General features: G+C 33.1%; 1 protein-coding gene across 3 annotated transcripts in view; it reads left to right on the forward strand.

Moving 5' to 3' along the window:
* The window catches only part of LOC136040349 (gamma-aminobutyric acid receptor alpha-like), a 143,428-nt gene that overhangs the window by 105,239 nt on the left and 25,292 nt on the right, over positions 1-12,897 (forward strand). For all 3 annotated transcript variants that reach the window (XM_065724596.1, XM_065724595.1, XM_065724594.1), the window contains exon 8: positions 4,648-4,808. In XM_065724596.1, coding sequence (XP_065580668.1) covers positions 4,648-4,808 — 161 coding nt within the window. The remainder of the gene's footprint in view (positions 1-4,647; positions 4,809-12,897) is intronic.

Raw genomic sequence — 12,897 nt, forward strand, 5'->3', positions numbered from 1 at the left:
GTTTGTAGTAATGTGCAAATGACACTCTGACATTTAGAGGACTTAGGGGTATTAGAGCTATTCCTGTTTGTGGTAATTTATGTTTGTAAATAGCGACAAACACCACACTACCTTTCCATCCTAAACAACAAGTAGAAAAATAGGGATTTTTTTTTATATAAGACAGTGGAACGCAACTTTAAATGAATATTTCGACCCTTTATCCAAAAGCCGTCTTCAGAAAGCCAAATGAAGAAAAAACGAATATAAAAGAACTCACATAAGACTACAATCCTTAAGACTAAAATATTTCCAAAACAGCCCTAGTGTCATTACTTCAAGGATGTTAAACCAGGACTGGTAGATCAAGCGAAGTGAAAAAAGACAATCCATTAAAATGGAATAAAAAACATTTACAAAGAAGCTCTTAAAGCTAATCTTGCCTTTTTGGCAGCTAGCCTAGAAGGTCTATCCGTAACAGGTTGAGTGGAATTGTTTACTGTTTTTTTTTAATATAATTATTTACATCAGTTTTAATTAGATTTGTATATAAGGTATTAAATGAATATTCCCCAAATCCCTATTTAAAGAAGTATTGCTATTAATTTTGATTTAAATTTCAATTGCCTCTCAAACAACCTGTTTTATGCCTAAATCATTGGTAATGGCATGGTGGGAGCTTCCCATGGTAAAAGACCCTTGATTTTACGAGTGTGTACTGCCATTCTTCGGCTAATTTTATTATCAATAAAGGCAATAGGATGACCGTTTCCAAAAAATATGTCTAATAAAGTTTAGCTCATCTGTGGTGAACACTGGGCAAGAGAGGTAACAACAGCATTATTAAGTTGTGGGGTGATTGGATTTAAAATGTAGATATCTATTGATCTGTGTGGGTTTTCTGTAAATTTTAAAATCCAGTCTATCAATGCTGCGATTAATTAATACATCCAGAAACGGTAATTTATTTGCAATTTTTATTTCTAAAGTAAACTGTAGATTTTGGTAATATGCATCAATTTGATCCAGAATACCCCCAAGTTCATTTTCCCCATAATTCCAGAGCAATTTTACATCATCCGTGTACTACCCGCAATAGATATGTTTAAAAAATACGAATTTATAGGAAACGTAAGTAGGAAAGGAAATATCACATATATGAGTGTGAGTTGCCCCTCCTCAATACCTCACACTTTATGCTAAAGTTTGAATTTTGTCTCAATTCTTTTTTTAGGACTACAACTACAACATAAAGGTTGTTTATCTGTAACAATAAGAAGCTTTTTTAAAAGTGTTAAAAATGTTTGCTTAAAGCACAATGTGTTGAGAAGGGAATCCCCTAAATGTGTAATAATTTCTATTCTTGTTAAGTTGTAATATTGCTCCTTACTTTCAGCCGAAAAAAATGTTTTTTTATTTTATTTCGCAAAGACGCGAGAGTGAAATGCCTTTTTTATTCACTTATGCTTCAAATAATAAAATCTTGGTTTAAATCAGTCAATCTCGGTAAATAAATTCGGTACATAGAACACTTGCAGTCAATAATTTCCTATAATTTTTTGCGCTCTAAAATACTTTGAGTTAAGCAATTAATAAACTTCAACATAAAGAGTAGAGGATCAAGGAGAGTGGCAGACCTTTTAAACATGATGGTTATTGGTTGTTTTGATTTTTATTGTCACTCTTACTTTCACTTAAAAGCACTTCCTTTTTTCTCTCTCTATCATTTTCTTTTTTTATTTGAGCGCCAAGGAACTACTTTATATTTCTCTCCCAGGCATAACTGCGGTATTAACAGTTACAACAATAAGTGTGTATTCCAGAACTAACTTACCTAAAGTGCATTATGCAACAGTATTGGATTGGTTTTTTGTGAATTGTGAAATCTGGTTTATCATTGCTACGAATAATTAATACATCCAGAAATGGTAATTTACTTGCAAATTCAATTTCTAAGGTAAACTGTGGATTTCGGTAATATGGATTAAAGTGATCCAGAAAACCCCCAAGTTCATTTTCTCCATGATTCCAGAGCGATTTTACATCATCCATGTTTACAAACATCCCAATAGATATGTTTAAAAAAAATATGAATTTATAGAAAACGTAAGTAGAGAAGGAAGTATCACATATATGAGTGTGGGTAGCCCCTCCTCAATGCCTCACATATTATGCTAAAGTTTGAATTTTGTCCCAATCCTTTTTTAGAAGTACGCCTGAAACACAACGGTTCTTTATCTATAACAATAAGAAGCTTTTTTAAAAGTGTTAAAAATGTTTGCTTAAAGCACAATGTGTTGAGAAGGGAATCCCCTAAATGTGTAATAATTTCTATTCTTGTTAAGTTGTAATATTGCTCCTTACTTTCAGCCGAAAAAAATGTTTTTTATTTTATTTCGCAATGACGCGAGAGTGAAATGCCTTTTTTATTCACTTATGCTTCAAATAATAAAATCTTGGCTAAAATCAGTCAATCTCGGTAAATAAATTCGGTACATAGAACACTTGCAGTCAATAATTTCCTATAATTTTTTGCGCTCTAAAATACTTTGAGTTAAGCAATTAATAAACTTCAACATAAAGAGTAGAGGATCAAGGAGAGTGGCAGACCTTTTAAACATGATGGTTATTGGTTGTTTTGATTTTTATTGTCACTCTTACTTTCACTTAAAAGCACTTCCTTTATTCTCTCTCTATCATTTTCTTTTTTTATTTGAGCGCCAAGGAACTACAGGCATAACTGCGGTATTAACAGTTACAACAATAAGTGTGTATTCCAGAACTAACTTACCTAAAGTGCATTATGCAACAGTATTGGATTGGTTTTTTGTGAATTGTGAAATCCGGTTTATCAATGCTACGAATAATTAATACATTCAGAAATGGTAATTTACTTGCAAATTCAATTTCTAAGGTAAACTGTGGATTTCGGTAATATGGATTAAAGTGATCCAGAAAACCCCCAAGTTCATTTTCTCCATGATTCCAGAGCGATTTTACATCATTCATGTTTACAAACATCCCAATAGATATGTTTAAAAAAAATATGAATTTATAGAAAACGTAAGTAGAGAAGGAAGTATCACATATATGAGTGTGGGCGGCCCCTCCTCAATGCCTCACATATTATGGTAAAGTTTGAATTTTGTCCCAATCCTTTTTTAGAAGTACGCCTGAAACACAACGGTTCTTTATCTGTAACAATAAGAAGCTTTTTTAAAAGTGTTAAAAATGTTTGCTTAAAGCACAATGTGTTGAGAAGGGAATCCCCTAAATGTGTAATAATTTCTATTCTTGTTAAGTTGTAATATTGCTCCTTACTTTCAGCCGAAAAAAATGTTTTTTATTTTATTTCGCAAAGACGCGAGAGTGAAATGCCTTTTTTATTCACTTATGCTTCAAATAATAAAATCTTGGTTAAAATCAGTCAATCTCGGTAAATAAATTCGGTACATAGAACACTTGCAGTCAATAATTTCCTATAATTTTTTGCGCTCTAAAATACTTTGAGTTAAGCAATTAATAAACTTCAACATAAAGAGTAGAGGATCAAGGAGAGTGGCAGACCTTTTAAACATGATGGTTATTGGTTGTTTTGATTTTTATTGTCACTCTTACTTTCACTTAAAAGCACTTCCTTTTTTCTCTCTCTATCATTTTCTTTTTTTATTTGAGCGCCAAGGAACTACTTTATATTTCTCTCCCAGGCATAACTGCGGTATTAACAGTTACAACAATAAGTGTGTATTCCAGAACTAACTTACCTAAAGTGCATTATGCAACAGTATTGGATTGGTTTTTTGTGAATTGTGAAATCCGGTTTATCAATGCTACGAATAATTAATACATCCAGAAATGGTAATTTACTTGCAAATTCAATTTCTAAGGTAAACTGTGGATTTCGGTAATATGGATTAAAGTGATCCAGAAAACCCCCAAGTTCATTTTCTCCATGATTCCAGAGCGATTTTACATCATTCATGTTTACAAACATCCCAATAGATATGTTTAAAAAAAATATGAATTTATAGAAAACGTAAGTAGAGAAGGAAGTATCACATATATGAGTGTGGGCGGCCCCTCCTCAATGCCTCACATATTATGGTAAAGTTTGAATTTTGTCCCAATCCTTTTTTAGAAGTACGCCTGAAACACAACGGTTCTTTATCTGTAACAATTTTAAAAGTATTAAAAAACTATTGCTTAAAGAACGAGGTATTGAGAAGGGGCAATCCCCTAAATGCGTAATGATTTATATTCTTGTTAAGTTCTAATATTGCTCTTTACTCTCAATTGTAAAAAACAAGTTTTCTATTTTTTTTTCACAAAGACGCGAGAGTGAAATGCCTTTTTTATTCTCTTATGCTTCAAATAATTAAAAATTTAGTTAAAACCGGTCAATCTCGGTAAAACACTTGCAGTCAATAGCTTCCTATATTTTTTAGCTCTAAAATACTTTGAGTTAAGCTATTAATAAACTTCAACATAAAGAGTAGAGGATCAAGAAGAATGGCAGACCTTTTAAACATGATGGTTATTGGTTGTGTTGATTTTTATTGTCACTCTTTACTTTCACTTGAAAGCACTTCCTTTTTTCTCTCTCTATCGTTTTCTTTTTTCTTTTTTTTTATTTGAGTGCCAAGGAACTACTTTATATTTCTCTCCCAGGCATAACTGCGGTATTGACAGTTGCAACAATAAGCGTGGATTCCAGAACTAACTTACCTAAAGTGCATTATGCAACCGCATTGGATTGGTATCTCCTGATGAGTTTTGGCTATTGTATGTGCACTTTGCTGGAATGCGCGGGTGTGCATTTTTTCACCAAGGTAATTTAATGTTTTATTTGATTTCAAATTATGAATTTGGAAAGTAAGTAAAACTGAGTTTAGTTCTTGGTCTGACTTCATTTTTTAGAAAACATTCTATCTTTTAATGAAATTAAAGATTTTATCCAGTTGACCTACTGGAAATTTAAATACTAAAGCAGGCACTTTTCCTTGTTAGCTTGTATATTGTCAAGACTAACTTAGAATACTGTTTGGTATTTTAAAAGAAAAATTCCATCTTTTTCAAAAATTTCAATAAAAAACAATTGTTTGGCTTTTCTACTGCAGCATATTCTGCATATTTAGCATATTCCAATAGATAAATTTCTATTTAATGTAGTTTTAGTAAGCTCCTTGTATTATTAAAATAAAAATTTGTATGAATGACCATGGACTATCCTCCAATAACAATGACCTTGAGCTAATTTGGACTGGGACAGCACCAATGTACATCATTGAACGATCCAGCCAACAGCAATGACTTTTTGTGTGAATAACCTTGACTTAGGACCTTTAGCTTCCCTGGTATTACTATTTAAAGATTTGTATACAAACAAGTTTTGTCCACCTGTCATTTTTATATTTGAGGATTGGACATACCAATGGGGATAGAACTTTCAGCGAATCTAGCCTTTGAAGCAAATCTCATTAATGTTCTATTGTTTTAGTTTCTCCCCTTCAAAAAATAACCCCCTTCCGTATCAAAACCAAATAATATTTTCATAAAATAATGTTTGGAACTGATTTTTTTTTTATATGAAACTTTGAGTTTTATAAAAACAAATTTTACTTCAGGACTTGGACTTTTAGAGATGTCAGTAAAAGATAGAGATGTCAATAAATTTTTTCTAGCCTTTAAATTCTTTTAAAGGCTAGATTTGTAATTGTTTACCATGGGAAGCTCCCACCATGCCCCATTAGCAATGAATTAGGTATAAAACAGGTTGTTCGAGAGGCAATTGAAATTAGAATCAAAATTGGTGGCAATACTTCTTTAAATAGGGATTTGGGGGAATATTCACTTAATACCCTATATTTAAATCTAATTAAAACTGATATAAATAATTATATTAAAAAACCAGTAAACAATTCCACTCAACCTGTTATATGGATATGATAGGATCCTGAATATGGATAGGATAGAGATGTCAAGAAATTTTTTCTAGCCTTTATATTCTTTTTAAAACCTTTAGCTAATTGCTATACATCACGGTCTTTATCATTTATGTCCCTTTTCTGTCTTTGACATTAGGTAAACTATTCTTGCATAAGATTCTTCGTGGATAAATTTGGTATGGTTGTTACTCCAGTGACTGAAAAGCTTCTCTATTGGTGGGTAACGTATCCAGGAGGGGTATTACTCGGTTTGAGGCCCCCTTGAGTTTTTTCCCCTTTTCGTAAAAAAGTAACAAAATGAATTTCAACAAATTTTTGATGTGTTTTGCAAAGCTTTTGTGACCCCCCTCCCGAACAAAAATCTCGGATACGCCCTTTTTTATAGTTATTGTAATTTCTGTACATTCCCTTATGACTGAATGAAATAAACAGCCATTATAGAAAATAATTAGTTTTCTCCTGAGCGAAGAGTAAGAGGTGCTTTGTCTATTTTACAGACTAGCCTATATCAAACCTGAACAATAATTTAGACCTCACTATGCGTGGAAACATATGAGAAAAAGTACTTTAATATATTTTGAGTATTTAGAAACTCTTTTCCTAAATAGATAAATTTAGAACAAGGATAGAAATTCAAAGCACTAGCAACTTCGGCTGAAACTTTAAGTTTCACGTTGCAATTTTGTCATACAAGTTATTTTTGATATAACTTGTTATTTTTGATAAGGATATTTTTTTTGCGGATGATTCAATTTGATGGTAATTGATCTGTCACATTTCAATATTTTCCATGGTTAGTTTAAAAAGCCTGTTTTGATAATTGAACAGTATTAGGCAATTATTTCAGGTGAAGTTTGCTAGAATCCATTAACATAGTTTGCTAATGAATATCAATTACAAAAGTTGTATTTCATGCAAATTGGACGAAAAAGGAGAATATCTAATTATGTAATTGCAGGAGCAAAAGAACTATCTGGGAAGCAGGGTAAAAGCTCTCATTAACTTATTTTTGTGCATGAACCGAATTATTCAAAAATGATTATATTGTTTCAGACAGTCCATGTTATGAACTGTAAGTAAGGAGTGACTCGGCTTAATAGTAACCGAAATTCTAAGAAATAAATTTGGAGATGCATAGATAGATAAAAAGAATCGGCTTATAATGCTGATTTTAAATTCTTAAGATTCATCAAGTTTATTGTTAGCCATCAAAAGCTACGAGCCTGAAAAAATTTGCCTTAATTTTAAAAAGGGAAAACACCACCTAAAAGTCAAAAAACCTTCATGAAAATCACACCATCAGATGCAGCGTATTAGAGAACTCTACTATAGAAGTTTCAAGCTCCTATATACAAAACTGTGTAATTTTCTTTTTTGCCTTTTTTGCCAAAAGAACAATCACGATTTTTTTTAGAAGTGATCCTATCAAATTAATCGTTTTAGAAGATCAGGAGTTGATGCATTCAAACGGAAATTAAAAGTTTTACTGCTCTTCTTAAGTGACAAAAAAGTTTAGAGGACAAATAGTCTCCCTCCCCTTCCACACTCCTTTTTCTCCAAAGTTGTCCGATCAAAATTTTGAGATAGTTATTTTGTTCAGCATAGTCGAAAGATCCAACAACTATGTCTTTAAAGGTATTAGTACCCCCCACAGCCCGTAGGGAAAGACCTCTAGGCTATGAAAGTTGTCCTTTTTTGTGTATAGTATTTGCTATGAGGAGGCATAAAGAAATTTTTCTGAGGGCATTTTTTGGTAGTTGTGGGTTTCCGTGGGGAGAATTTTCCGTTAAGAGGAAAATTTCTGGGGGTAAACTTTCCAAGGAAATTCTTAAACTGGGAGGATTTGACAGAATTCTTATACGACATTCTTTTTATTTGTCTTACTTTCTCTTTGCTAGCTTTAATTTTTCATATGCAGATGCTCCAGGGGAATTGTCCGGAGAAAATTGTCACTGGGTTTGGATTCCCAGCATTGAAATGATTAATTAAAAAAAAGAATATTTTTTGCTTTGTAACAAGTAATTTTGGTTTTGTAACAAGTATTTTGTAATTTTTAAGAACAATCTCTGATTTTTTAGGATGTATTTTTCATTGTAAGAAGCACTTTTTATTTCCTAAGAAGTATTTTATATTTTGTAAGAACAATATCTGATTTTGGATTTATTTTCGTACTGCCAGAATTAATTTCTGGTTTGTAAGAAGTATTTTTGTTTTGTCATAAGAATTTGTAATATCTTAGGATGTATTTACTGTTTTTTAAAAATTATTTTTGTTTTGTAATTTTTTTTTGCATTATAAGAAGTATTTTGTATTTTTGCCAAGTATTTTGTATATTTTAAGAACAGTTTGTGAATGTTTAGGGTGTGTTTTATTTTTGTAATAAGTATTTTGTATTTTGCAAGAACAGTTTGTGATTTTTTAGCATTTATTTTTGTTTCTAAACATTAATTTTTTAGCAGTATTTTGCATTTCTTAAGAAACATTTATGGTTGCTTAGGATGTATTTTTGTTTTTTAATAAGAATTTGTGATTTCTTAGGATGAATCTTTGTTTTGTTACATTTTTTTTAAAGTAAGAGTTTGTGATATTTTAGGATGTATTTTTTTGTAAGAATTATTTTTCGTTTTTTAAGTTTTTTTTGCGTTGTAAGAGGTATTTTGTTTCTTTAATTTTGTATCTTTAACCAGTATTTTGTATTTTCTAAGAACAGTTCGTGATTGTTTTGGATATATTTTTGTTTTGTAACAAGTATTGTGTGTTTTGTAAGAGCAGTTTGTGATTTTTCGTATGTATTTTTGTTTTTGTGAGAATTAAGGAAGTATATTCTGTTTTGTAAGACGAATTTTGATCTTTTAGGATGTATTTTTGTTCTGTGAGAATTTTTTTTGTTTTGTAAGAAGTATTTTGTGTTTTCTAAGAAGATTTGTGGTCTTTTAGGATGTAGTTTTGTTTTGTGTGAATCATTTTTTGTTTTGTATGAAGTATTTTTTTTATTTTGTAACAAGTATTTTGCACTTTATAAGAACAGTTTGTGATTGTTTTGGATGTACTTTGGGTTTTTAAGACTTGTTTTTTGCATTTTAAGAAGTATTTTTGCTTTTTAGGAAGTATTTATATTTTATATATAGGAACAGTCTCTGATTTTTTTTTGTGTATTTTTGTTTTGTAAGAATTAGTTTTTGTGTTTAAAGAAATATTTTTGTTTTGTAAAAAGTACATTGTATTTTGTAAGAAGAATTTGTTATATTTTAGGATGTATTTTGTTTGTAAGAATTAGTTTTTGTTTTTTAATTAGTATTTTATATTTTATAATAAGAATTTTTATTTATTAGGGCGGTTGGAGTAGATTGTGTAGGGGTAGTACACTGTGCCATGCTTGCCTCAATTGTCAGGAGTCATCGGAAGAAACGTTATTTGGTGTTTTTCGTTAAGTCTCAACGATCGATTCTATTGAAAACTAATGTTCTTTTAGAAAAATGTCTAAAATGGTTAAGGTGTGATAATGCATGAAAGAGGGTTTCACGTGCTAGTAATTCAGCGCCACAGACTTGGAATTGCTATGGAAGATTTTAATCTAATAATGGAATGGCAAGTTTCCACAGTTCAAATAAAAAATAGTCATTTTTAGTTTATACAGTTATTTTTGTGGGGAAAGGGCTTGAAAAATTCTTATGGGTGATATTACGCCAGTGGGGTGACATTTGCCAGCCATAGATTATGACGGAGGTAGCCTAAAACTAAATTTTAGAATTGATGTAAATTGAGGTGGAATTGGCGGGATTGGAACTGTGGAATCGGGGAGATAGAGGGAAACAATGGTTGGACTGGAACCGATGCAACCGGAGCTATATTTAGAATTAGTATTGGAGTGGGCATAGTGGCAACTGGAAATTGATTGAACCCGTGTGCATGCCAGCAGAATTGGAGGTAGAACTGTTGTAACCGGGGGGTCAGAAAAGGCGGAAGCGGGATTGAACATCACCTTACAAAGAAAAATATCTGAGAATGTCTTAAGAATGATAAGGGGCTTCCGAGGGTTCCAGAGGGCTAGTCATAGTGTCACAGCGTGAAATAACATGGTGTATCACATAGGGGTTGGCTCGCAAAAACATAAATTAAGGTTAACCTGCAAAAACACAAATCAATGGATTTAATGCATGATGTTAAAACAGAAAATGTCCCTGGAAAATATCTTTGGAATGATAAGGGGTGCCAGATGGCAATTTAAAGTTTGGCTCACTGGTGTGAATTGAGGTAGTGTATTGCATTTGGGATGGATTGCAAAAAACATGAACCAATTGGTTTAATGCTTTATTTTTAACAGGAAAATATCTTGAAAATGTCTTAGGAATCATGAGGGGGTAGTGGAGGGTGCCAGAGGGCCAGTTTTAGTATGGCAGAGGTTTGGAATTGTCAGAAAATAATACTAACAAAAATAAAAGATATATCTGTTAGGGTATTCAAATCTCAGATAACGACTAACTGATGAAGACGGATGCCGCAGGGTGCCACTCTGCAACCAATTTTAACAAAATATTGGAAATAAGGAAAAGGCTCTTTCAAAAAATGTTTTAACTTCTAAGTGACTTTAATTGTCTTGGACTATCATGTTATATAGAAGGCCATTAATAGTGTGGCATGGTGGTATGAATTAAGATGGTGTATCACATTGAGGGTTGGCTTGCAAAACACGAACCATTGGCTTTATATCATAATTTTGCAGGAAAATGTGTGAAAATGACTTTGCAATGATGAAGGGTTACAGAAGGTGTCGTGTGTCATCCATAGTGTGACGAACTGACGTAAATTGCTTAGACTAGCAGCTTAAGGTTAAGGTGAGACGTATTAAAAGAAATTTTCGGCGTAGGGGACTAATATCTAACACTCAGTTAAAGAAACGAGGTATTTTTAATGAAAATTTCTCATAAATAAGTCTTCCAGTGGCTTAAATTTACCTATAATAACAACCCATCTCCCTCTGGAATCGCGTCCTAGGCGGAATAGCCATACATTTTCACGGTGGTGATAACATACATTGTTTTGGCGCAAAGAAACATGGCATTCTCATCAAAACTCCTCAAAAATACCCGAAGGCAAAAATCGGTCTCTTTTTGTTCGCTTATATTTTTCATTTTTCAAAACGCGATTTTGCTAGTATCAAGATTTAAATCAATGGAATGTACCAATCATGGGCGTCAATAGAGCAATAGAAACAGGGCATTTGTAAGACCTTTCAAAAGTACCTCTGAATATGGTTTAAACTTACCTCCAATAACAACCATCCCCTCTGGAATTGGTCTGTAGGACCCCTACCTTTCTTTAATTTATGGTTCTTTTTGCTTACATTTTATCCTTTATGGTTTTTTTTACGTTACATTTTTCTTAGTTTCAGCTGCTTTTTCTGTGATTTCATGATTTTTGCGACGATAGTTTTACAACGATAATTATGATAACACTTTTTTATTAATAAAATTGGCATATACAATAAAAAGCCTTCATTCTTTAGATTTCTTGTTTAAGGATAAAAATTCAATACGTAATCATTTACGTAATAAAAATCTAAAGCCATTGCTATGTAACTTAACCTGTCTAGGTGGACGTTAGAACATCAATTGAATGTATCAAGCAGGTGCATCTATTATAGCAAAAATCTATAGCTTTGATGGTTAATTACACGGCTTGGGGATAATGGTTAGGAAATACGCAAACCATAGATTTTTGACACATTTCTAGTAGAAAGTATTTTGCTAATAATAATAATAGAATGGCTTTTTTGTCTAACTACCACAGCGCTTCATTCCTTTGGGGGAGAATCCCTTTCTAATCCTAATGCGGACAAAAAAATTAGAATATAAAATCTCCCTGAGGAAAAAGTCTTGAAAGAAAAACAAATCTCCTAAAGTATTACGTAACACTCACATGTGCATTGTCATTACGTAACACCCCACATATGTGTCTTCCACTATTACAAGTGGGGATTTCCTCACGGGGCCTGAAGAAACAAATCACGTTAGAATGTGTCAACCTTAGCATATTAAACATTCTCCTATTACATAACAATCAGAGAAATGTTGAAGCATCTTTAAAAACGTCTTGTCAGCGAAATTGGTTGCTAGAGGCCCCCGATGGAATCAATGCTAGAGAATCCGTTCGAAATGAATGCTAGGACTCCCAGGGCACCCAGTTGAAGTGGTTTCTATGGCCTAGTGGTTAGGTTAGGGACACTGGTGAGATTGGATGTCGGGGCCACAACAGAATTGAATGTTAGGGCTCCGATGGAAATGGATGCTAGGACCCCCTTTGGTTATGTTAGGGGCCCTATGGATTTGGTCAATAGGGCCCTTGATGGAATTAACTACTAGGGCCCCCAGGGATCCAGGTTGAAATGGCTGCTAGGGCTCCGTTTGTAAGGCTAGAGATCTCTGATGAAATTTGATGCTTTCCTCCCCTCAGTGAAATTGGATACTAGGGCACCCAGTGGTTGGTTTAATGGCCCCGGTCAAATTGGATGCTGGGGTGCCAATGGCATTTACTGCTAGGGCCCAGATGGGATTGATTGCTAGGGTCCCCCTTGACACTACTCACTAGGGCCATCGTTCAATTGAATGCTTGGGCCCGATTTGATGAAAACTTAGTGAAATTGGATGCTAGGGCACCATTGGAGTTGATTACTAGGACCCCGATGGAATTGGTTGCTAGGGGTCCCGCTTGAATTACTCGCTAGGGTCCGGCGTCTTAAAGGTCCCCCATTAGTGGGCCCTGAAGGTTTTCCCTGGCCCTCGTAGGTTTTTTTTACAATCCGAGAAAGTATAATGTAACATCCAAACAAATCCTGGGGTAAAGCAGCCTCTGAAGGCTTTTTAAAGAACCAAAGAAACTATTATGTAAAAAGCAAAGCCTATTACGTAGTATGCACCTTCATTTCTTAGAAAGTATTCCCTATGACGTAATATGCACCTGCATCTTGAGGGAA

Source organism: Artemia franciscana, chromosome 20 (assembly GCF_032884065.1).
Source record: "Artemia franciscana chromosome 20, ASM3288406v1, whole genome shotgun sequence".
NCBI lineage: Eukaryota > Metazoa > Arthropoda > Branchiopoda > Anostraca > Artemiidae > Artemia > Artemia franciscana.